This window comes from Pterocles gutturalis, unplaced genomic scaffold (genome assembly GCF_000699245.1).
Source record: "Pterocles gutturalis isolate BGI_N339 unplaced genomic scaffold, ASM69924v1 scaffold33598, whole genome shotgun sequence".
NCBI classification, from domain to species: Eukaryota; Metazoa; Chordata; class Aves; order Pterocliformes; family Pteroclidae; genus Pterocles; species Pterocles gutturalis.
Genome location: NW_010119151.1, coordinates 56,434 through 80,178, shown reverse-complemented (window position 1 = coordinate 80,178; position 23,745 = coordinate 56,434). Strand labels below are relative to the sequence as shown.

General features: G+C 46.4%; 2 protein-coding genes across 2 annotated transcripts; both read right to left on the bottom strand.

Annotated features, from left to right (window-relative positions):
• Nucleotides 1-721: 721 nt before the first annotated feature.
• On the bottom strand, nt 722-5,281 carry LOC104463955 (OX-2 membrane glycoprotein-like; the record flags this gene model as incomplete). The annotated part of the gene is made up of 6 exons (XM_010076485.1): nt 5,278-5,281; nt 4,071-4,409; nt 3,509-3,790; nt 2,684-2,786; nt 2,344-2,464; nt 722-938 (listed from the first exon to the last, which is right to left on the bottom strand). Coding segments are annotated over exons 1-6 (1,066 nt in total), but the record flags the coding sequence as incomplete, so codon positions are not given.
• An 8,372-nt stretch (nt 5,282-13,653) lies between these two features.
• On the bottom strand, nt 13,654-22,350 carry LOC104463954 (OX-2 membrane glycoprotein-like). Its single transcript, XM_010076484.1, has 5 exons — nt 22,302-22,350; nt 20,368-20,703; nt 15,047-15,358; nt 14,368-14,513; nt 13,654-13,668 (listed from the first exon to the last, which is right to left on the bottom strand). Exons 1-5 carry the CDS (start codon nt 22,348-22,350, stop codon nt 13,654-13,656), a joined length of 858 nt encoding a protein of 285 aa, XP_010074786.1.
• Between the last annotated feature and the right edge of the window lie 1,395 nt (nt 22,351-23,745).

The following is a 23,745-nucleotide window of genomic DNA, read 5'->3' as shown; positions in this document are numbered from 1 at the left end:
ATTCCTGCTTCTCCTCTATCACACCTTCTTTTATCCATCCCAGGCCAGCCTGGCAGCTTGGAGAACAGACATGGCAACATTTACACATTTCCTTCCCTGGTCCTTTACAAGAACCCTTTCTCTAGGAGAGCAAGGCAGGAGTGAAACCAAACGCCCGGTTCCTTACATCAGTCCCTTTCAGTACCTTCTCTTCCAGTGACCATGGTCAGTGTCTGCTGCAGGACAACCCTCATAAAGTAATTTTGTCAACTTGTTCCTGGATGTCTTTGGATACAGCAGTTGCCATTTCTTGATATCTGGGATAGGGTTGCTGGATACAAAAAGATTATTTGAAAGTCCAAAGAGAAAAAAACAGCACTCATGAGTTACTATTTTAATGGAAGACTCACCGGAGGGGTTTTTCAGTTTCATTCGTGATCTCTCCCACTAGAGGGTACTCTGCCATTATGAAAGAAACGCTCTGCTCTGAGGCTGCACCGTGACACAAGCTGGTAGAAAGGCTTTTGCAGATACACGGGAGGGACATTTTTAACATACCTCGTGTAATGATACTGGGAGCTGGAGGGGAAGCTTTACAGCTCGAACCCTTAAAAACATAACTCTATTTGTAATACCAATCTTGGTGAAGTTCCCTAGGCCTTGCTGCATCAGCAGCACAGATCCTCCCGCCCGATTACTTGTAAAATGTCAAAGGGTGTCCTGGGACATGTCACCTACTCACCGGCTTGTCTGGCTTGATCCTTGCTGGTGTTCATATGCTCACCCGCGCCCACTCCAGGGACACAGGGGCTCTGACCCTGGGCCATGCTGGTGGCTGGCACTTGGCTTCTCTCACTTGGATCTCCCCAGTCGCTGGCACTTGGGCATACACACGCCTGCTGGCCCGTGGTCCTGGCCCAGCTCCTGGCACCAGGCCCCCATACACCCTCGTACACCGGCTAGGGAGTCCCTCAGCCAGGAAAAGGGTTAGAAATGGAGTTTATTGAGAAGACAAGACAGCCCCTGGTGACCAGGCACTGGGCACAGCCAGACAAATGTACTGACCACTATCCTGCATAGGTGTGGCCAGACTCTTTTGTCCCTTTATCCCTCCATTTTCCCAGGCTTTTTAACCCCCAAATACCCTTGATTCCTTCCTTTCTCACCTTTGGTTCCTCCCCTAAGCATCCCATAATAGGTCCTGTGCAATCCCCAAATGCTCTTCGCTTGCATCCCATCATGTGCCCACACCCCTTTAGGCAGTGACCCCCCCTCAGATTGAAAGATGCTCCACTGATGACTCATCTGGATGGGCTTCACACCCAGACCCTGGGGCTGAGGATCTCCCGGGACATCCCTGGGAGGGGCCTAGGCAAGGTGCTCCTTCCTCTGAGTCTTTAGTTTGGGCTGCCCACCTGTTTTTGGGGCCCTGCGCTCCTCCGGGCTTGCAGAGGCGGGCCTTTAGAGGGCTGATGTCTCTCCTTCTTGCGCTGGGCTGAGGCGCAGCAGGGTGGGGCGTTATTTGGACCCCCTCACCTGCTGCTGTCTCTGTCCTCCTTCAAGGGTGTGCAGCTGAGATCCTTGACACATAACCCAACGGGTCCCCTCTCAAACACACCGTGGATGCTGCTGTTCAGGTTCTCTGCTTCCTCTGAAAACCAGTGCCTGAAATTTATTTTTTCTCTTGGGTTTCTCTTCAGATGTGGCAGCCTTGTGCAAAGCAAGGAGCCTGTTGTCTGCTCCTGCAAAAGACCCATCACAGTGGTGTGGTAACCATGACAAAGCTCTATGTTACCTGGCAGAGAGAATTGACGAGAAGACAAGAGGGCTCCCATTCGCAGCAGAGGACTAGAAAGAGCTTGCAAGGAAAACAGGGAACTCCTGGGAGGTCAGAGGAAAGCGGCTAGTGGGGGTGACTTCCTGCTGTGGTTGCTTACTGGTTTTGTCTGTGGATGCCACCAGCACTCCAGAGCACCTTCATGTCTGTGTGACCAGCAGGGCAGACTTTTCTGGGGAAACTTCTGCGTGAGGATGCTGGTCACAGCATCTGAGCTCTGCAGCGCTCCCTTGCCTTTGTCTGAAAGGGACATTCCATCTGCCCTCCTGGGCATTTCCAGTACCTTTCCATGCCTTTCCACTTAGCTGTTGACTAACTTTTCTCCTTCACCCTTCAGGCCTTCTCCAGCATTGCTACAGGTTAGATGGGGCATGTATGGTGTCACCTGCCCAGAGTGGCTGTCCCATGCAGCAAAGACAGGGCAGCAGGAGTGGACCTCACCTCTCAATGGAAGCATTTTATCACATTCCTGGTAAGTGTTTTGAAGGATGTGAATAATTATTGAAAGCCTCGGGCACTTGCATTACCTCATTTTGATAAACAATCTGCTGGTCTTTCAGCGTGTGCAGGCTCATGGCTTTCTCACTTAGGTCTTGCTGTAAGCTTTTCTCCTTTGCAGGTGTTCTGGGTGCAATACATCTCTTCAGTCTGAAAAAAAAATCCAAACCAAAACAAAACACTAACTAGTCAAATGCTTAGAAACCTCCTGGCATTTAGACTGAATCTTGTTATTTTAAAGATGCAGTTACCACCTGGATAAGTTTCCAGGGCAGGTACATAAAAAATCCAACAGGAAACAGAAAGGCAGATTGCAAGGTGAACACAAGCAAGCCATGTAATTTGCAAGAAAATAAAAGTTATTCTTACTTTTTCCTTTGTCTGTTGATTAGTCTCATGATGCAATATATCAAGATTGTTAAGAACACCACAGCTATTAAGACTGCCACAACAATTATGCTCTTCTGAACGCCTACAAAAGTAAACCAACAAGATCACAGAGAGCATAAAGGGATGTCAATATGTTTCTCGTGTCGTCTTGCAGAGGTTGGGACTACAGTGAAACATTCATCAGTTTGTGCTTATTTATTCTTTGAAGAAGAGAAATGAACAGGGTAGCAGCATAATGCTGTGGTAGGTGAGGAATGATATTACTTTTTTAAATGAACACTGGTAATGCTCACATTCCTTGGTATTGGTGGAACCAAACCCCAGCATTTTTACTCCTGATCTATTTGTGTTTCTCTTCCTGTATGAAGAAGTTTTATCATGAGGAAAGTCTCCCATCCTTCCTGAGACATACTCTCCTGCAAGATCTTCCACCTGAAATGTTGTTCCCCAGCATTCAACAGCCAGGGTCCTGCTCTGCTGGTACCCTCCAGCTGTGGATACTGCTGGAGAGCTGATCACACGCAGAAATATAAACATACTGGGACAGATATACATATGTACACACAGATCTACATATTTATTAGATATATATGTGCACACACCTACCACACAGAGCACAAAAATACCACAGGAAGGAGTCTTCTCAATGATTTGAAATAATGAAATCACCTAGCATGAGGTCTGAACTCCCAGAATAGTGTCTAATGAGACCTATATAAGCACAAGCTGCACTCCCACAACCGCACATCCTTTCCTAAGTGCTCCCTACTACATGCTGCACTTCTCCATACAAACGTAGCCTACCTTCACTTCCTTTTTCCAGGCAAACTGCCTTCATTTTCCTTCCCTGTGGGTGGTCAAGGAGGCAGGCCAAGGCACGAAGGTGGCTGGAGAAGGTAAGTCTGTTTGCCACTGTTACTGTTCCATTTGCATTTTGGACATGCTGTATTTCAGGGGACCCATCCAGGTCTCTGTCATCCAGCCAGGTGATTTTGGGGGCAGGCTTTCCTGTTGCTGAGCAAACTGCAGTGATGAGACCTTCAGCGGGCACATGGGAATCATATTCCACTGTTAGCTCAGAAATTGCTGAGAGCAAAAAAAGAAGGTACTTGTTACACTTTGTGGTGGTCAAAGCTGGATGGGTCACCCCTCTGTGGGTGGGAGTTCTTATCCCAAAGCATCTCTTATTATTTACCTTCACCTCCTCTGAGGAAGGGTGTGTCAGTTCTGGACACTATCCACCAAGGAGATGCTGCTGCATGGAAAGTCTCCATGCGGTGCAGGGGATAATACCTTACCCACCTCCTGACTACATCAGACCTGTGCTGGGTGCCAGAAAGTGAGAAGATGTTGGTGGAAAACTTACTTTGGATGTTGAGGCATACGTCTTTACTGTAAGAGCCATGAGGGAACACGTTGAAAATGCATCTGTAATGGGACTCATCCTCAAATGTGAGATTTTGGAGTGTGATAGCTGAGGCCTTCAGGGTTGCTATAGTGAAACGTGCCTTCTTCTCAAATGACCCTATCAGCCTCAGCCCATGGTTTGGGCTGTAGGTGGCTATGTTCTGGAAGGAAGACCCATTTCTCTTCTGCCAGGTGACTTGCAAAACATCCATTGAGAGTGAGAAGTTACAATAGAAATTCACCTCTCCACCAAGGGGTGCTGCAATAATGCTGTCAGATTTCACAGCTTCCTCAAAACCTAGGAAAAAAAGCAAACCCCCAAATCAGAGCACAAGGAAAAGCAATTCAGTTGGGGAAGGCTATAGCGCCTTGCAGCATCTAGTCACAATGTTCCCATCCTGCAGAGCGCTGGAGCAAGGAACTCCACCACAAGACTGTGTGGCACAGTGGGAGACCTCAGGCATTTTGGTCTCATGGGTGGCTGTCACATCATTAGCCTTTGCTGTACATTTCCCATGGTGAGGAGGAAGGTGGCATGGGAACAGAGGGTGGGAAGGCTCCTTAGCAAGCCCAGCAAACTCAAGCCCCAGGCCCATCTGCTTGCTTCTTCCCAGTGCATTAATCTCAGCCCACCTTTGTCCCCAGGAGCTCAGAGATCTCCTCTACAGACCCGACACATAGCAGCTACCCAGCAAAAGCAGCTCCTGCTCCTAAGAGCATCCCTTCTCCCCTCTTACCAGCACCTGCAGGGGTGTGGGGGAGGCAGAGCAGCCGGCGCACCCTGCAGCTGGGAGGCAGTGCAAACTGCTGCAGAGGGATATTCCCCTGCCCCAGCTTCTCCCAACAGAAGTGTGCACTGCACAGACATGTGCATTGAAAATGCAAACCTGCGCCATCCCTTAGGTAGAGGGTGTTCACAACACTGACAAAGAAGAGGGAATATGCAGGCTGAATGTACAGTTTAAGTGCAAAGAGAAACCACCTTGTGCCCTTTCTGACCCGCACTTCTCGATTTTGCTGCTGACCAACCCTCAGACTACTAGCTACTGTTCCAGTCATCAATTAGTATTTTTCAGTCAGGATGGCATCTGGGTCTCTCTGCTTGCCAAGAAAAGCTGGTGTTGCTCCCGAGTTAACCCTGTGCAGGGAAAGGACACTCCACTCACCCATCACTGGCTCCTCCAGTTGGCAGCCCCCGCAGAGCAGCAGCAGGCACAGTTCAGCCCAGCAAAGCAGGGGGAAAAGCATCAGGGGACAGAGCATTGCCCAGGAAAGCTTGCCCTCTTTCCTCACATCCCTCAGAGGGCAGCTGGCATGTCCAGGCAGACGGTTGGAGGTTTTTGCGCCTTTTTTTAGAGTGCTCCTTGGACGCCAATCAGCAGAGCTGTGGTGGCAGGGAGTGGCCAGCCAGGCAGGAACTCTCACCGAAGCCTGGTCAATCATTAATCGCACCAAACTGGCTGCGGGTTAGCAGTGTGACTTTGTCCCCCACCAACTGCACTGGTTGCCAGAGCTGGAAATAAACAGTACTCCCTTTTTTTTTTCCCCCAGCAGCAAAGCTTCGTGTTGCCCCTTGTTAGCCCCATACTGCTGAGCTCTGCTACAGGTGCAATCAGAAGGACTTGCACCTCGCAAGGTGTAAATGTGGGATCTTCCTGGTAAGTGCAGGTGGTGGCTGGATAAGGGAGAAGAAAAGAGAGGCCACAGTCCCTGGCAGCCCCCGCTCCCTTACTCTTTGGCAGGGAGGGGTGGGTGGGCAGGGAGGCACTGCCTGTAGATCACCGTCCCTGCAGCTTGCTGAGCACCACACTGGGCACTGACCCGGGGCTCCTTGGGGACTTCGCTTGTCTCCCCTGGACCTGGCACAGAGGACTCACAGGCAAGAACAGGAGATGATTCTCCATGAAGGCGGCAGCGTGGAGACACCTGCAGATGCCACCTCTTTGCCCCAATTCACAAGGAAACCAAAACCACAAACTGGATGATGAAAGGAGTCTCTGCAGAAGGCAGATTTGGCTGAAGTCTCCCCACCCCAAATGTGTTTGCATCTCATGTAACTCCAGAGGGGGAAAGACAGGGGTGTGACAGTGCTCCTGGGCTCAGGAGGGAGGTCTTGTGCCCAAGGGTTTCACTGTAAATCCACACAGCACAGCTCCTGGCCACATGGTAATCCAGTGGTGAGATTAAGCACCATGTGAAATTTCTAATTGTCTTTACAGAAGAATACCCTCCATACTCTATACAATTTTCTGGGTTTTCCTGCAAGAAAAGGAGAAGGCTATCTTACAGGAAAACATGAGAAGCAAATACTGTACACATTCTGTGTCCATCTCTGCTATTTGTGAATTTTACTCTTCCCTTCATCAGGAGGGACAACACGAAGTTTTAGATTTCTTGCAGGTTTCCATGGGCTTATATACTGCTACCCTCACTCTGCACCTTGTAGATTAATATAAAAAAAGGCGAGAAGGACTCCAGAACATTCCTTCTGGCACCCTACGTTAGGGGAAGGGGTTCTGTCCAGCCTCTCATTGGGCCTCACAACCCCAGCTTGCACTGCAGGCAAAGAGCAGGGAAGTGAAACCAGTGTGCACTACTGTGTTGGAGCTTTTCCACAGGGTCCCTCGGGGATTTTCAGTCTCTCTCCACTTCCCTGGCTCTGTCATATCTCTCTGATGCTGGCTGCTATCTCAGTCTTCTCTTTCCCAGATTTCTGCTCAGTGCAGAAGGGGCTGTTTTACCCCAGGGGAGCAGCCAGGCAGGAGCATTTGGGACTCACCTCTCTGTGACTCAGAGCAAGCCCCCAGGGGCCTGCTGAGTGATGCTCCACAGTAAACTTTATGGCACATAGACACTTCCTATGGGATAGGGGAGGTTGGTGTAATCATCTTAAATTGGGCCCACTTGTCCCCTTCTAGAAACTCTTTGTTATCTAGCCAGCAAAATGGCTTTGGGTATTTTTATTACAGCAACCACCTTTACCCTCTGAATCTCATTGCTTTTTTACCTGGGCAAGGATCCTTACTGGCTAACTGCGTGCTGTGGGGCAAAACACACCCCACCCCCACCTGCTCACATGCAAAATAACAACAGATGAAAATGGCACTTGCACCTCTAAAAGGTCCTGGTAACAAGAAAAATTATTGAAACAGAATCTGTTCAACTTCTTACATTGTTTCCCACATCCATCCTCCCTGACTTTTACTTTTTTTAATGTAGTTCCTGAACTCTGCACACAAAAAGAAACTGGCTGGTTTTCTCTTTTCAGGCATTTATCAAAGGTCCTGGAAGATGCAGTTGTTTGTTTAAAAGAACTATCCTGGAGGACTGTCAAAGCCAGACCTCAATCTTTCAACTTTTCAGATAAAGCAGTGTGCTTGGACTGTAAGTACTGGGGAGTCTGACCTTAATTAATTAATTCTTATTTTCTGAAGAAAACAAAAATTAAAGTTTGCAGAACTGCCCTAGGATTACATTGAAAAGACAGCTTTCTTGGGGCCACTCTCTTTTTCAGGCTTTAGTTTTTGCAATTTCTGCTGATGCTAAAGAGGAGAATTACTTGTGAAGAGAAAGACAGCTCATCAGCAGTTTTATAGCACTGTATTTCCCCTCCCCACCTTCTGTTAGTTCATGTTTCTTGTTCTCAGTTCTGCTGGAGACCAAGAAGCACCCTGCTGCTGGTCACAGCCTGTAGATGTAAGGGTGAGGAGAAAAGGAAAAGTTGGTCGGTTCCTGGATGCAAGCCCAGACATGCCAGCTCCAGAGCCCAGAGGGGCAGCCATCAGCCCAGCAAACACCGTGCAGACAGTGAGAGCAGGTTATCACCAAAAGGGTTCACCGCCCTCATTTCCTGTTGGCAGCGTGTTTACTTCAGTTAGGAAGTTATGGGGATTTTATACTTTTGATCAGAAACCGACCAGGGAGCACAGAGTGCAATACCCAGTGCTACCTCTCTCCTGCAGCATCAGCTCCCAGCAGTGCTCAGCCCCCTCCTTCCCCATTGCCAGTTTCCCATTACATGCCAGCCAGCAGCAACTGAGGGGCAAAAAGGGACAGTCCATCACTAATTGGCTCTGCAGACTTCACAAAACAAGACACTTGCTCATGCACTTAACTGGTATACTTTCCAAGCACTCCTCAAATTCCTTTTCCCAAGCTGTTGACAGATATTCTTTGTGGCTTGGTTGTCAAACTGGCCAAGCTTCTCAAGCCAATCAGTCTGTTAATGCCCTGAAGAAGTGAGAGGCCACAGAACGGTATAGATCCCAGACAACATTCTCATTGCAAAGCTAAAGTGTTTCTCCTGGAAGCAACCAAGCCCTAAGCACTTGTTTTCTAACAAAATGCCAGCCTGAGAGATTTCCTGGGGCTGGGCCAGAGCCCACTCCAGAGCCTGGTGCATCACCCCACTTCAGGCTGGGATGTTATTACCCAGGATTTGGGGCCCCTTCTTTTGCATCCAAGTCAGAAGTTTTCCACCCCAGAGAGCCTGCAGGGTTCTCAGCACTTTCTGCTGGTGATGCAGTGAGGTCTTGGTTTCCCCATGCAGCCTGAACTAGACTCAGAATGCTTTCTGATTGTTTTGACGTGGTCAGAAATCTTTACAATAACAATTTTCAGAAAGAAATGTTGAAGTTATATGCATAGATAAATATTTAAGCATTGAGTAGAGAACTGACACCTTGCTTCTACTAATAGATCCTTTTTAGGAGACAGCCTACATTTAATACCCTCAAAACTAAACTGTTCTGAAGTACATACACAAAAATCTTCAGAAAACTATACCAGGAGATTCCTTCTTTGCACCTCTTTGTTTATAGGTTCTGGTATTTAGAGGAAAACCTGTAGCAAACAAAGATATTTCTGTTTACTCAGCTGATGGGCAGCTAAAAAACCACCACAATCTCACACACAAAAATAGCTACATTCCTGTAGACAAAGAAGGCTCAAGGCAAATTGGTTTCTTTAAGCCTAAAATGTAACCCTGGGTGTTTATGAAGAGATATTGGACATTCTGTAACTTATTTGAAGAATAATATAAGATATTCTAATTGAAAAAAACCTCTAATTTTTAGTCTAAAAGTGTAGGTTTGTTTTTTCCTGCAAGCTTTTCATTGCATCTTAGTCTCACGTACAATTTCAAGTGCTTTCACTAGACAAGCTGCCCTTTCTTTCCTTTTCCTTAAGGTGGCTAAGGAATGCAGCTTCTGACAAGTTAGGGAAGTCAAAACTCTGTTTGTGCATGGGTCTTAGACTGAGGATTCCCTCAGGCTTCCCAGAAATTTCAGGTGGCTTTTTTCAAAGCTGAGCAGACCACAGTAGAGTCTATCCACAAGCAACTTGGACAAGAGTTCAGTGCTCCTTTCACACACAGCTTTATATGAGCAAAGATGAAAGCAGCGGAGATATGAGAAGACCCTTTGTGTGGCTTCCAAAATATGAGTAATTTCTGGTATACTAAGAGTGAAAACAAAAATATGCTTGATTTTTATCTGCCTGGTTTCATAGTCTCATTTATGAAAGAGAATATTTCATGCAATTAGTGCAATTCTCTGATTTCATCTGATTTGCAGGGTCTCAGTGCTGAAAACTGAACAAAAAACAATAGGTTAAATTTTCTTCCGTGTCTAAGTTCATAAGAAGATTTACTGGTGTGGTATTTAGTAGATGAATCATTCCCCCAGGGTCTTGCAACAGAGAAATGATGAATGATGCTTCCAATCTTCTATCACCAAAACAAAGTTCCTTTTCACTGTGTGGATTTAGTCCCATGCCTCTGCCACTCTGCCAGCAGTGTTTTCAGAAAAATAATATTCTTCCTGTTTCAGCCAGTGACTTGTAAAACATCTAAGGGCATCATTTCAACTACGTTTCCAAGTCACATATTCAGCCAGAGCTGCTGGGGCGATTCCTTTCCACCTAACTGCTCTCTTAGAACTGGGAACCCAGTACCCAGGCAGAGAAAAATACCAACATGGTACATCTATAAAAAAACCTGTCATACCAAAACAGGAACCTGGACATTTTATGGAGCATGAGGACCCTTTATTATATACACCAATATCTAAAAATATAAAATACACAGTTTAAAAGGGCACTGTCTTAAGGTTCTACATGAGTTAAAACCTTAACCTGAGCTGGCTAATGTCAAGATCAAAGGATCCCAAAGCCAAGAGGTGCAGAATAAATAATCCCATTTGCCTTGCAGAGAGAGGCAGGTTACCCAAAGCTAGTTTTACCCAAATAAGTGGCAAGCAGGAAGGTAGCATTCCCATTTGCCCTCTTTCCATCTGTTAGGAAAAATGATGCCCTGCGTCAACACCAGTGCTGTCCTGGGCTGGACAAGTTGCAGTGACAGGAGGTGGCTGAAGTCAGGGTTGGGTCAGATCAACAACTGCCCAGCCACAGGACAGGCAAAAACCTACACCTTTTGCACTTGTTTTTGCTTTGGGGTGTTGGGTTGTTGTTTGTTTTTTTGTTGTTGGTTTGTTTTTTGGTTTTTGGTTTTTTTTTTTTTTTTGGGGGGGGGTGGCAATATTCGCTCCAAACATTCCTGTAGAGTAAACTTCAAAAATGTGCTCTGCTTCCATTTACTTACAAAGCTAACCTGCTTCATATCACTCATACTGGAGCAGCAAAATAGAGCAGTCCATTCCACTTTAATTTCTTAGCAGTTTTATTTTTACTTCTCAAGGCCTATGAAAAATTTGCAACATTTCATAGCCTAGATACTATTTATTGAAATAATTACTAAGTATCTGTATAAACTCATCTGAAATATAACCTCCAAAGAATTACTACCAAATTGTTAACAGAGATAGCTGGACAGACAAGCACAAGATAATCACAAAGAAACCTCAGAACAGCAGTTAGGATGTTACTCATCTACAGTAAAAACTTCTGATCCCCTCAGTCACGTGCTTGTTTGTTCCCTGAAAGGTGGCTTGTATTTATTTCGTACTCACTTTTTCCAGCTAACAGCCACTTAATGGTATATAGTCTGTATGCTTACGTTCATTCCATCGCTACATGAAGCCAAACTCCACAGCACTAGCATATAGCATTTTATGACACTGCATTTTAGTAGCCGGCTTTGTATGGCATGAAGGCAAATACAGGTATTGGTTTTAAGTGTTTTGCCTTTGAATGTCATTTGCTGTTCTCATTCTGATACTATGAAAGACAAATAGATCGATGACCTCTTCCTTTATTGTAGAGAGTTTTGCTTGTAAGCTACCACGTCCTCCTCTTTCACTCAGTCTCTAGTCATATTGTGCTTGTAAGCAGAAACCTACAACAGCTTTCCACAATTCAACCTTCAGATAAACAGTAAAAGCAACTACAATCCAGCACATAAACAGAGAGTTTCATGACTCCAAACCCTGCTTTCCCCCACTCCAGGTGATCAGCTTGTAGAAAATAATAATAGCTAATCTCTGCAATCCTCCTGGGTTTATAAAGGTTTCTTGACAACTTTGTGCTTTTCTCTCTTCCCTCTGAAAATCATTTTTATTATTCGTGTCTAGACTCCCCGTTTCTGCAAAAAAACTCATTTCTCTTTTTTTTTTTTTTTAAAAAAAAGACCCATTAGTTTAAAAATTAGTGGAAACCTTCATTTAAAATGGAAAAAAAAAAGTCTCCAAAAACCCCTGAAGCACAAGTGCAGACCCTGGTGAGCTGCGAGGGCTGAGACTGCACAGCCTGTTCAGAGGCGTGGCAGAGGCTGTGCTCTGCCCACTCCCTCACATCCTGTTCCCCATGAACAACCCACCCGAGGGAAAAATCTGCTTCTCCCCTGGCCCCTTCCCCACACAGAGGAAGAGGAAATTAAGTGGCAATGAAAGGAAAACTTGGACAAAATGTGGCTTCCTCCTTTGACAATTACGGGGCTCAGGAGAAAAATCCCTGATTGTGACGGTTGCAGCCAGTTCCCCTTTCCCCACGCTCACCAGCTGCACTATTACTAAGCATTAGGGGGTCTAAAACAGCATTTTACAACAAGGACTAGGTTTATTAATTCTCTGTTCACCCACTCACTTTAATTTTAGGTTATTTGGCTTTTTGACTGCAAGTGAGCCTGATTCATCTGGGATGCACACTTGAAATAGATGGGTGAGGAAAAACTAGGTGACATGTGTTTGCTTTAGGAAGACAGAAGAAAAAGAAACAGACTGCACTAGCTGTCTTCATGCTGCCCACAAGACCACCACAGCCAGGTGTACTCATTTCTTCTTGCCTGGATCTACGTGGAAAGATTTCATGGATCATAGGATAAGATTCAGAGAACTACAGGAAAGCTGCTCAGATCTGATCAGCAAGTTATAAACAATTAATTTTAACAATAGGTAGCACTTGTTGCCCTGTGCTGGTGTACATCTGCCTCTGGGCAGCATCTGCCTCCTCACTCCTACCAACCTCCTGCTTCCCACTGCACTCACCTGCCACCACACCATGATGTTACACAAAATCCCCTAGAAAGCCTGCTGTATCTCCAACTGCCCTTTTATTTCCCTACTGCCTCCTGCAGGCAGGTGGGACACCTGGAAACTCAAGGCAGCTGTGGTGCATTAGCAAAATTAAGAAGGGGGCTGGGGAAACCACAGAAAAAGAAGAGGGGGGAAGGAAACCTCCGTATGCCCTTGGCTTTTGCATTACTTTCTAGGAAAGGCTGGTAGAAGTGAGAGTTGGCAACTTCCTTATCCCTAATGACTCCTGGCTTTTGAAGCCTGTTGCTCCTGGCACCTGGGCTGCAAGTTCAGGCTGGATGCAGTCCTGGCCTGATCTCTCATGCCCTTTGGGGAACAGGTTCAACAGCTGAAGCTCACAACAACGTACTAGGCTGCTCCAAGGATGTTCTGCACCCTGGCTTCTAGCAGGGGTCTCCTTTGGCCCACTACCAACACCTCCTGGGCCAGCACCCCTACAAAATCCTGCCTTATTTCAGACCGTTCCCCACCCAGTATTGAGCTTGCTATGTTAAAATATCAGAAAGGAATAAACACGACTATCAAAACCCCAGAAAAAACAAAACATGAGTTTCATTATGCAAGATCACCACAGGCAGTCTTGGGTCTCAAATAAATACTTCACAGCTTTTTTTCTATAAAACACAATATTATAGTGTAACAAAATAAATAAATATGTATTATAAACTGTCCTTTTTTGTATTTCCCTTGGAGTGAGGTCGCAGCAGGTTTGCTTGGAATCCCAAGGTGCCGTTGTAAGAAGTTTCTCTCTTGCACGCGTAGGATGGGCAGCTGCTCAGGTGTTCAGTGGCGTACCAGGGCTGGGGGGCACCGTGGGAGCCCCCCTGCCTGCAGCTCCATACTGCCTGCACTTCATGGCCTTGGTACACACAGGAAGGACCTAACAGAAGAAAACTTGTTGGTTTTTTTTTCCTTCTTCAAAATATATGGATATTTTAAGTGCAGTGGTAAAGACCCAGTCTACATGCATTACCAAATGGGTTCTTGAATCTCTCTGTGTGAGGGAAGACTAAAGTTTTCCCCTTGTGACCCCCCCCAGCAGGCTCCAGCTTGGACCTAGAGGCATGGCACCTGTAGAACAAGACATATATAAGTTTTCCTCTCACTGCTTTTTGTCTCCAAAACACCCATCAGTAAGGTGCATTCTCTGGGCATATCCCATGAGGAGTCTGAGGTGCCTTTAGTATGAAACCAGGCTGCAATTTTCTGAAACAATGCCACCTCATGCAGTTTACCTCCACCTTCAGCTTGCCTCCTTCATCCCCCGTGCCAGGACAACCTTGGTGGACAACCAGCAGCACATCGGCCCCTGCCGCAGTGTGGCGCCCTGGGCGCAGAGGCACTTTTTTCCTCTCAAGACCCCATTTTGTTTGAGACGTGTCCTCAAAGCTGCTTCCTCCATGAGCTGCGCTGGCCGTGCCGGAGAGAGGTTATTTTAGGAGATGCAGAAGGATGGTGCAAGGGTACGGCCACTGCTTACACAACTATTTTGTGCATAAATATAGTAACAGAGCAACACTTTCCCCACAGCATGTCATTGAGAAAGTGAAAGTTTTCTAGCTGTCATCACTGCCGGGTGCCTATGGGCCTGGCTAAGCACCTTCAGGTTTCCCCTTCTGAGCGTGCTGGTACTCGGCTGTCTGGCTGGACACTGATCCCTTCATCCTCCCTGCCTGCCCTGGGTGCAGCCCAGGCTGGGCAGCATGCAGTCAGCTCCACGGTGGCCGGGCAGAGTGAGCACCGCAGCAGCCTGGTAAAACGTGGACCTACCCAGCATCGCCAGGCTGGGTTTCTTTCTGGGTCATGTAGGTGTCTTAGGCAGCGATGGAGGAGGCAGGCAAGAAGGAGGAGGGAAGTTAGGGGGACCAGTACCCCCACTGCAATGGCAACGGCTGGCATCACGCTGATGTCTGAACCTGTGGGGAAAGCAGCAGGTACTCAGTTTGTGCATGAAGAAAATAAAACAACCCTAACCCATTTCAGATATTCCTTGGCCAATCCCTGGGCTGAGATGGGGTGGCTAGGGGCACTGGGAGCACATGCCAGCACAAACTCAAGCAGCACCACCAGCAGACCTGTGTTTGGGGTCTGATGCCACGGTTGGCTGCGTGGCACCCAGCCCTTCTGAGCTACCCAAAGCCGCTCGTCCTCTTGGTGGATCAGGCTACACAACAGGGAAACCCTGCAAGTCCTCAGCAGAGACAGGGAGGATGAGGCACATCATGGCATGCAGCGCACCCAACAAACAGTAAGGTATTGTATGCCATCCCCAAGGGTGTTTGGATGCTCCTTGGCACCTCCTCCATCCATCCTCAGTCCAGCCTTGGCTACTCTTCCAAGGGCCTTCCCCACTTGCCCCCTGACCCTTGGAGGAGTTTCCTGATCTACCCCAGGAGGTGTTTTGCTGTCTCCTCCACACTCCAGGACAGGAGCAGTGTTGCATACTTACCCTGCACCACAGTGTCCATGGGCAGGACCAGGGTCATGTTTAGAGAGGGGTGTTGGATCACACAGGTGATGGGATACTCCTTGAGGATTTTGGAGTGGGAGTGGGTGAAATTGCTGATGACAATCACAGTCTCGTTGCCGAGCTTGATGTGGTACTCCTTTGGTTTCTGCTGGAGGATGCTCGGAAGATGCCAGGTGATTTTTGGAGCTGGTTTCCCTGTTGCTGAGCAGCTCATCTCCACCACTTTCTCAGAGCCCTCAGCTTTGTCTGGACTGGATATAAGCTTAGCTTCCACTTTGGGGTCTGAGATGACTGTAAAACACAAAGTGACAAAATCTGTTACTTTCTGCTCACATTTGAGCAGAGAGCCTCTGTATTTACTACTGTCTTGGAGGACAACCTTGATATCTAATCTTGCTTCCCCCTCCTCAAAGCCCTGGCAGTGACAAGTAAACATGAAAGTGATCAGGCAGCAGCCTGAAATGAAGTGCTTGGCAAAAACAAAGGACAAGAGGGCAGAAGCATTGGTATTTCAATTCTGTTATTAATGGCAGCACTGCAGCATCCCAACTGAGAAGTGGTGGTTATGGATGAATAAAGAGCAACAGGTAGTGAAGCCATGAAACCACGTCTTCCTCTCTCTGGAAGGGCTGAACTGCTTCAACGAGTCTAAATTATTTTCCTTTACATGTATCTGCAGGGTTAGCTTAATTGCTGTTTGATATGTGCAGGGTTGTGGACCAAAGGACTCAATGCATCTATTTATGCAAGACAGTAATAGTGAATTTGTATGTGGTTATACCACAGGATTTCACCTGTGGAGGTTTTGTGCTTGTACAACTTTCTTCCCTCTAGTGTCAGCTTTTGGGGGCACTGTGGTATCCCTCAAAACCTTCATTAAAGATAATTTCTACTGAATTCCTTCTCACCCTAGAAGATTTGTGGATACTGTCACATTTAGTCTTCGTCAGCAAGGATGAACTACAGGCATCACTCATCTGATTCACTCACAGGAAGACTGCTTGTTGATTCCTGTTTATGTGAACTGTATTTTCAAGGAATAAAGAAAGGGGAAGAGTGCAGGAACCTGTTTCCAACCTGGGTAGAACTCCAGGGGAGATCTGAACATATAAGGACATATCTAACTCCTGTGGAAAATCACCTGTTTATTCCTCAACCACAAAATCGTACCATAATTTAGGTCAGAAAGGCCTCTGGAGGTCATCTAGTCCAAGAGCTGCTCGAAGCCAGTCTAATTAGCTTAGTTTGCTCAGGCCAAGATTTGTAAAGGCATTTAGCTCGGTTTCAGGGTGCAATCCACAGGTTTCTATTATAGCAGCTCACCAGCCTGCCTTCTACGTCAGTGCATGGGCCGATGGCTTAGGGGTCCAAACCACACTCTACTTATAGCTGCCTGTTTCTGAGAATATTACTTTTTTTAACCATTTAAATGCAGTGGCAATTCTAGTTTCATTCAAGTCTGAGTTAACATGAATGTTCTTTGATTTAAAAAGTATTAAAAATTATTACTAGATTTAGTAGCACTCTATGTGTATATTACTATGCACACAGCAAAAATAACAATGGTCAGCACAATATTTATGCTGAAATTAATTTTTGTCCCAACACTAGTAAATATATCACTACCATTTAGCAATCCTAATCTCTTTATTCTTCTTAGAAAAAAATATTCTTTTTCCTTTTGGGAGGTAAACAAAGATTTGCATATGAATGGAGTGTGGAAGACACCAAATGATCCTGTTAAAGGTTAAAAAGGCTTGTGCCAGATGCACAATGGTACCTATATCCTCCTGGTACAATACCAGATGCACCTCATGAAGTTGTCTGGATCCTCCAAGCCCTAAGTGCCAGAGGGTGGAAGCAAGACATTGTATAGACGTCATTTATTTACTGTGGTGATGCCTGCCTAGAAAAAAAGAGAGGGTATTTTTCATTTTTGCATCACCCATAGACAGAAACTCAAATCCCACAGGCAGAGTTGACGAAACCCGCTAGTGTTGCTCTGAGAGCAACAGGAAAAGTGTGTGGGGGGATTTCAACTGGAACTTCTCAAAATCTCCCATGTATGAAAAGACAAGTGATACAAACAGTTTATGTTTTGATTAATAAATGACCTCTGAACTTCTTCTTTCACTCACAGGATGCATAAAAATAACATATCCACCTACAGCATTAACTGCAAATATTAGTTTGCAACATCCAACAGCAGTAAAAGAAAGATGTCACTTATGTTTCCAGAAGGGATGAGAAAAATTGTGCAGTGTCTTGTCAGAAACACATGCACTCCACATCTGCTCTTCTTCTGACTAAGAAGTCCTCTCTCTTCTCACATTGGAACCCAAGAAATTATTATCATGTGAAAAAAAGTCCTGTAGGGTTGAGCTTCCCCTCAGCAAGTGTATGTAATAATTACAACCTTTAAGTGCTTGCTTTTACAGTAGTCTTGCTATGCTATTTGCCCACTGTTGATGTTTGATGCATACACTTAAATTAACTGCTTATTCTGTCTTTCATCAAATGATTTGTTTCCAATGAAAAAGTACCTACCTGCAAGAGACGTTGTGCACAAGTACTTGCCTTAGTAGCTCTTGCAAAACAGTAATGCAAATGTTCCCAGATTTGAGCTCTGGCAGTGTTCCAAAGTATTTGAAAAAGGGACTTTCTAGTGAAGTACATCAACTTTGATTATCTGTAATGACCTTCTGTAATTAAAGAGCGGCTGTCAGGTCCTGATAAGCTTATTATGTCTAAAGGCTTGACAGTGGTCTCTGAGAGACTGATAAAAATTTTTAGGAATTACAGTCTGCCTCATGATAACAGAAAGGCTTTTCAACCATATGGTTGTTCACCAGCAATACTGTGCCTCTGTTTCCCTGCCTAAGAAATAGCAGTGGCATTTCTCCACTGTGCTCAGGACTTGCAGGCAAATGGTGACACCTACAATGAAGGCAGAAGGTCTCTGCAGACAGCCCAGTAAATGCCTGGGAAACTTCATGAGCCAGCAGGTCTTGCCCATTCTCGTGTGGCACATCCCCCTCTCTCTGTACCTGCTCACGTGATCCCCTTCCTGTGTTTCATTCTCATCCTCTTTGGCGACAAAGGTCAGCAAAACATTTCCAAAGCAAAATGGAGGGGGAAAGGGAGATGGCTGTTCACAAGAGATTTGCCAAGAACACTTGAAACTATTCTGTTCCAAAATGGGTTTTACTACAGGGTAGGAAATTTCTCCTTCTTCTTGCATTTTCTGTTTTCTGACAGGAAGGTCTGAGATTCCTCCAGTCATACCTGTTTCTTTTCTCAGTGTTGTATCCAGTTCTTATGTGGTTTCACTTCCCCTTGTCACACAGCGACGGTGCCCCTCCTGGAACAGCCCCTCTTGCGAAGCCTCTTGTAATCGGGCAATTACCAGCTTGTGAACTCCCTGGCAGTTCCCTCTTGAGAGCGAAGGCATGGCAGCATTTCATTTTCAGCTAGCAACTCTGGCTTGCTCACCTTGCCCTGAATCCGTGAGCCTAGGGAGATTACTGCTGGCTTCACGCTCCAGTGTGGGGAGTCCTCTGGCCTTGTTCAGCCAAGTTGTTCCCATCATTATGAGTTGGGGAATTAGGGAGTAAGACTGTGGCTTTTAAGTGGCACTGCATAAATTAGAATGAAGTATGCCATATGTGAACCAAAATTCTTCTGTCACAGTGACAAGTACTTAGTTTATTTATGGTGACCCTCTGGGGCATGTTCCACAAAGCACATTTCAGGGATGCCACCGTGACACCCCCTGAGCCAGCCCCCGGCAGTGGCCCACAAGCCCACCTGGTGCAGCAGGAGCAGTGGGCTCACACCTGCCAGCAAGAGAAGTGAAGCTCTTCTCTGTTGATGTATGTTCATCTGAGATGCAGGAAGAGATGCCTGCAGGAGTGTGTGTAGCAGCAGAAAAACATTTTTTTTAAAAGTAATGCTTTGCTAAAGGATGAATCATAGCCACAAGGATGGTGATTTAGGGAAATATTTCCCCCTCTTAAATAAAATAAACCAAAACAACAAAACAAATCTAACTCTGTGGTTAGATTTACATGATAAATGAGAAAGGGATCCCTCTGCGAGGCACTTCCATATTTTCCTGTAATGTACAAAACAGTGTTTACCCTCTGAATGACTCAGGGCTGGGTGTGTTTTTAGGAACTCCTTTGTCTTCATATCTGAAATATTGCGTGAATTTCTCCTAATTTCTCTTTTCTGCTCTAGGAGCTTTCCCAAGAGAGAGGAAAAAGAACTTCTGTTCCTGACTTGGTTTCCCCCTTGGATTTCCCCTCCACCCCCCTTTCCACTATTGCTTAAGTCATCTTTTTTTCCACACAGAGGACTCCTGGCACGTGGGTATGTGTATGGGCATGTATCCGTGTCTTTGTCAGCAGAAGGTACTAGGGATAAACAAAGCACTCTGCAGGGGTCATACCACCAGCAGCAGGTCCCAGACACTGACATTTTCCACATGGGACGTGATCTCCGGCCAACCTCCGTGAAACAGAGTCAACAACGAGAAAGTTGGAAGCCAACAGAGTGTCCTCAGGACATGTTTAGTGTCTCCACTTTCTCACTGGCAGAAAACCAAGACCCTCCATCAAAGGATAAAGAGCTTTTCACTCTTGTTCCTTTTGAGTTCATCTATTCGTATTTCAGCTTGTACTTGCTAGTTGACAGTCTCATATAGAGGTGTCAAATATTGCCACATTGATTCATGATTTGGTTTAACTCTTCTTGAAGCACTGTATTTGCCTCTTTTTTTTTTTTTTTTTTTCATCCCTTCCTTGAGCCCACCCTAACTACTGTAATTTTCACTATAGCTTAAAATGAGCTCGCAGGTACTCTGGTCATGCATATGCACCTCTGCCTCTTGAATACTTTGAATTTTTTTAGGACTGAAGGCAAAGTAAGAAAAAAAGTGCCTAATTTCCAGGCTTGGGGGGCAGGAGCGCAGTGAAAGGAAGCAGAGGAGCACAGGGTTCATGGCTGTGGCAAGCCAACTGTCAGTACAGCCCACGGACAGGGAAACTTGGAGGAAGTCATGGGTTACACATCAGATTTTGGATGTCCCTGCTGATGACTTAAAGGGGAAGAAAATTAAAGAACAGTTGAACACTGGTTTCCCATCAGAGGTAAAAGCAGAGAGGGAGGGATAGCCAGGAAGGAAGCTGAACCACCTTTCCCGCAGCAATTTAGCAATGACCAGTGGACAGGGGAGGTTTTTCCCAGGGAAAATGACTTGGTCCTCAGATGACAGTCTGTATGTGATTATGATGCCTTACCGTAAACCTTGAGACACATCCTGCCGGTGACAGCCCCAGAGGGGAAAGTGTTGAAGATGCACTTGTAGCATCCTTCATCTTGGAGAGTGACTGCACGAAGGGAGATGGCTGAGGCTTGTAACTCACTGTGGGCAAAGCTCACATGGCCAACGTAGCCCTTTGCTATCTTTTTGCCATTCATTGTGCTGTAAGTTGCTATGTTGTCTTCAGCTCCGTCCGTCTCCTTCTGCCAGGTCACCTGTAGCACATCTTCTTTCGTGACCAACCGGCATGAAAAGGTAACGTTTTCTCCTGCCTGGACTGACTGGACCTTTCTGTGCATCACCTGCACGGAGCCTGGGGAGAAGCAGGTGCCGCACTCAGCATTTCTCACCACCCTTCTGCAACCCAACCCCAGCAGAAGCCCCCCAGCACCTCACCCTCACTCCTGAGCAGAGCAGCTGCCCTGAGAAAGATGTGCCCTGAGAGTTTTGCTGGACCTGACACCTCTCACACAAAGCATGTCACTGCATTGCACTACTGAGAAAGGCAGCTCCAGCATTGGGAGCAACTGATTTCTGTCTGCTAAGACCATTATCCCATGGGCATCCATGGACAGGTTCCCTAAATGCTCAGCTGTGCTCATGACCAAACAGCCGCTGGTGCATTACTGCTCTCAGAGCCCTGCTGCAGTGCAGAGAGAAGCAAATCAGTAAAGCTGCTAAAAGTTCTTATGTGTGTCACTATAGGTCGTGCATCCACACTTGTCAGAGACTGACAAGAGAACAGAAAAGCAGAAGGAAAAAGCAAGGTAGGGAGGACCAAAGACAAAATGCCTCTGTGGTTCTACCTCAGGCTCAAGGCCATGCATCTGGGAAGTAGCTGAGACCCCGCTGAAGGCCGACAGATGGAAAACTTTCATAGCATAAACACCACAATATTAAAGCTCCTCAGGTAAAAAGAAAAAAACCACTCTCCTCTTCCAATTCACAGACACATGGAAAAACCATTGAGGGGACAGGCAAGAGAAATGGATCCCCCCAGGTTTGATGGCTCAGCTCCACAGTGCTCTGAGGATAATACTTTAAAAAGTTTAATTGTGTACAGCAACATGGCAAGGGAGATATCAGCAGGGGCAGTTGCAACATTGAAAACATACAATTCAATTTACAAGAAAAGGAAGTATCTTTGCAGGTTTTAAATAGGAGTGATGCTGTCTGCAGTGCCCAGTGGTACACTTGTCTAACCTGCCTGACAAAGTTCGCTCAGATCCTGCCCCCTCTGTGGCTGCGGCTGTGGCTGTAGCCAGGCAGATCTCCGCAGGAGACCAGGAAGCCAGCTGAGAAACTGTACCAGTCATTTTGCTTTCCAAAGCAACAGTAGCGCTAAAGGCAGAAAACAAATCATGACTATGGAAGCTATTTTGAAGCAAACCCAGGCTTTCCTACATTATTTTTATTTACAAAAACAAATGTAACACACCCACACTTTCAATGGCCTGAGAAGATACCTACAAGCACCACATCCATCACTACAAATAGTTCTGTCCTGGCTAAAGCAAATCAGTGCCGTACTCTGATTCAAATCTCAGCCACAACAGGAGACAAAAATCAAACTTCACTCATAGGAGTCATTGGGAGCGTTTGGATGCTTGCCTGGTTTACGATTTACAAATTTTAAATACATCTGTCTGCAGCTTATAAATGCACTGGTGGCACACTAATGAGAGGATGCTGTCAGCGCAACCAGCAGTGACACGTCTGAAGCCCCAAGCAAGCTGTGTAGTGGCATGCACCCCCGCAAGCACCCTGTCACCGTTGGTCTCACCCCAGGGGATAGAGAAGGGGGACACTGCAGCACCAAGCTGTGCAGCAGCAGACTGGCAGGGCCACCAAGGTCCCTAATGCCATTACAATAACAATACAGACAGACAGACAGACGGACAAGAGAGTTACCTGATGCAACAGCCCAGATGCTGGTGAAGAGCAGACAAGCGACCACCATCTCAGCTGTGCGCTCGAGACGAGCAAGCGACTGATCCATTGAGCGCAGCTTCCCCTTTTTTATACACTTCGCTTGTACTCTAGGGACATTCCCCCTCCCTGCAGATACGGTAAGAGGCACCTCGTAAAAACCTCCTGCCCCCCCTGGCACTCAGCTGAACAACAAAAATTTCAGGGGACACGACAACAAATGTCAGAGCCAGAAACTGAAGACTTCCCAGGTAGGCTGCGAGACGGACAGGGGTAATGGGGTTACAAGGCTGGGCTTTCCACAAGTGTCTTTTCCGTAAGGTTAGGTTTTTGTAAGTGCCTAAACACAAGCCCAGACTTCTAAGCTGTCTGAGCACCCAATGTCTGTGGGGGACAGGAGGAAAGGTCACGCTGGCCCTGGCCTGAGCTCAGGGAAAGGAGCTCAGGTCAATAGTCATGCTGCAATGAGTAGTACAAATGTCCCCAACGTGTAACTCAGAGGACCCAGCTAGGGGTCTGCACCCCACGTGTAAATCAGTGGAGACCCAGGAGATGCTGATGTTGCTGTAACAACTCATTTTCCAGGTAAGGAGACAAGAGGAAGCCAAGCATCCAAACCAGGGCCTGTGTCCCATGTTGCCTCAGCAGAAAAGCAGACTCTGTCTCCCCCCTACTCCACTGAGGTTGCCCCTATCTCCTCAGGTCCATGCTCCTTCCCCAGCCCCATCCCTCAGAAAGACAGGGCTGCCGTCCTGCAAGCACAGCCCTTCCTCTCTGCCCTCACCTGAGATGTCATAAAAACACCTCACACAGCTGTTCTGAGTCACTGTTTTTGTGCTTTTCTGCTTTGTCATTTTTACGCCTGTGTTTCTCTTTTTCTGCCAGCTGTGATCACGTTGCCAAAACCCACAAAGCCCTCAGCCCACAGGTCACTCACGCAGTGGGTGGTGGGGCAGCCAGCAGGCCAGGCCTCATTTGCTAATCAAACTTGTGCTGGTAAACTGTGTTTCATGTTTCTGCTTTCTGATTACGTGGCTTTACACCTCTGTGAATTCTTACAAATCCAAATGACTATGATTGGATTAAACATGTTTTCTTTTAGTTGAATGACTGCACAGATTAACCTTGAATCACGCAAACAGGCTGGGGGAAGCCAATGGGCCCAAATCATCAGGCAACAAAAAAATTCTCAGACATGCTTACACATGCATAGTTCCTTCTCTCCTCCCAAGCAGTAATGAATTATCTGAAAACAGAAGCAGCTCAAGTATCAGTATTCCTCTAAAGAAACATTTTGGATGTGCTTTTGAGTAGGTTCAATAATTAATTCTTCTCACTCTTCAAACTGCGACTGCTTCATACTATTATCCTTTTCCTTCGAAGTGTCACATCTCTTTTTCCTTTCCTTGAGTTATTTTCATAGTTG

Bases quoted from the DNA above. Each gene is read 5' to 3' on its own strand.
- LOC104463954 (XM_010076484.1), bottom strand. From the start codon at position 22,350: ATGGTGGTCGCTTGTCTGCTCTTCACCAGCATCTGGGCTGTTGCATCA. The intron at 20,704-22,301 runs GTAACTCTCTTG...GCTTCTCCCCAG, and splicing joins CATCTGGGCTGTTGCATCAG to GCTCCGTGCAGGTGATGCAC. The intron at 15,359-20,367 runs GTAAGGCATCAT...TGTGTTTTACAG, and splicing joins GATGTGTCTCAAGGTTTACG to TCATCTCAGACCCCAAAGTG.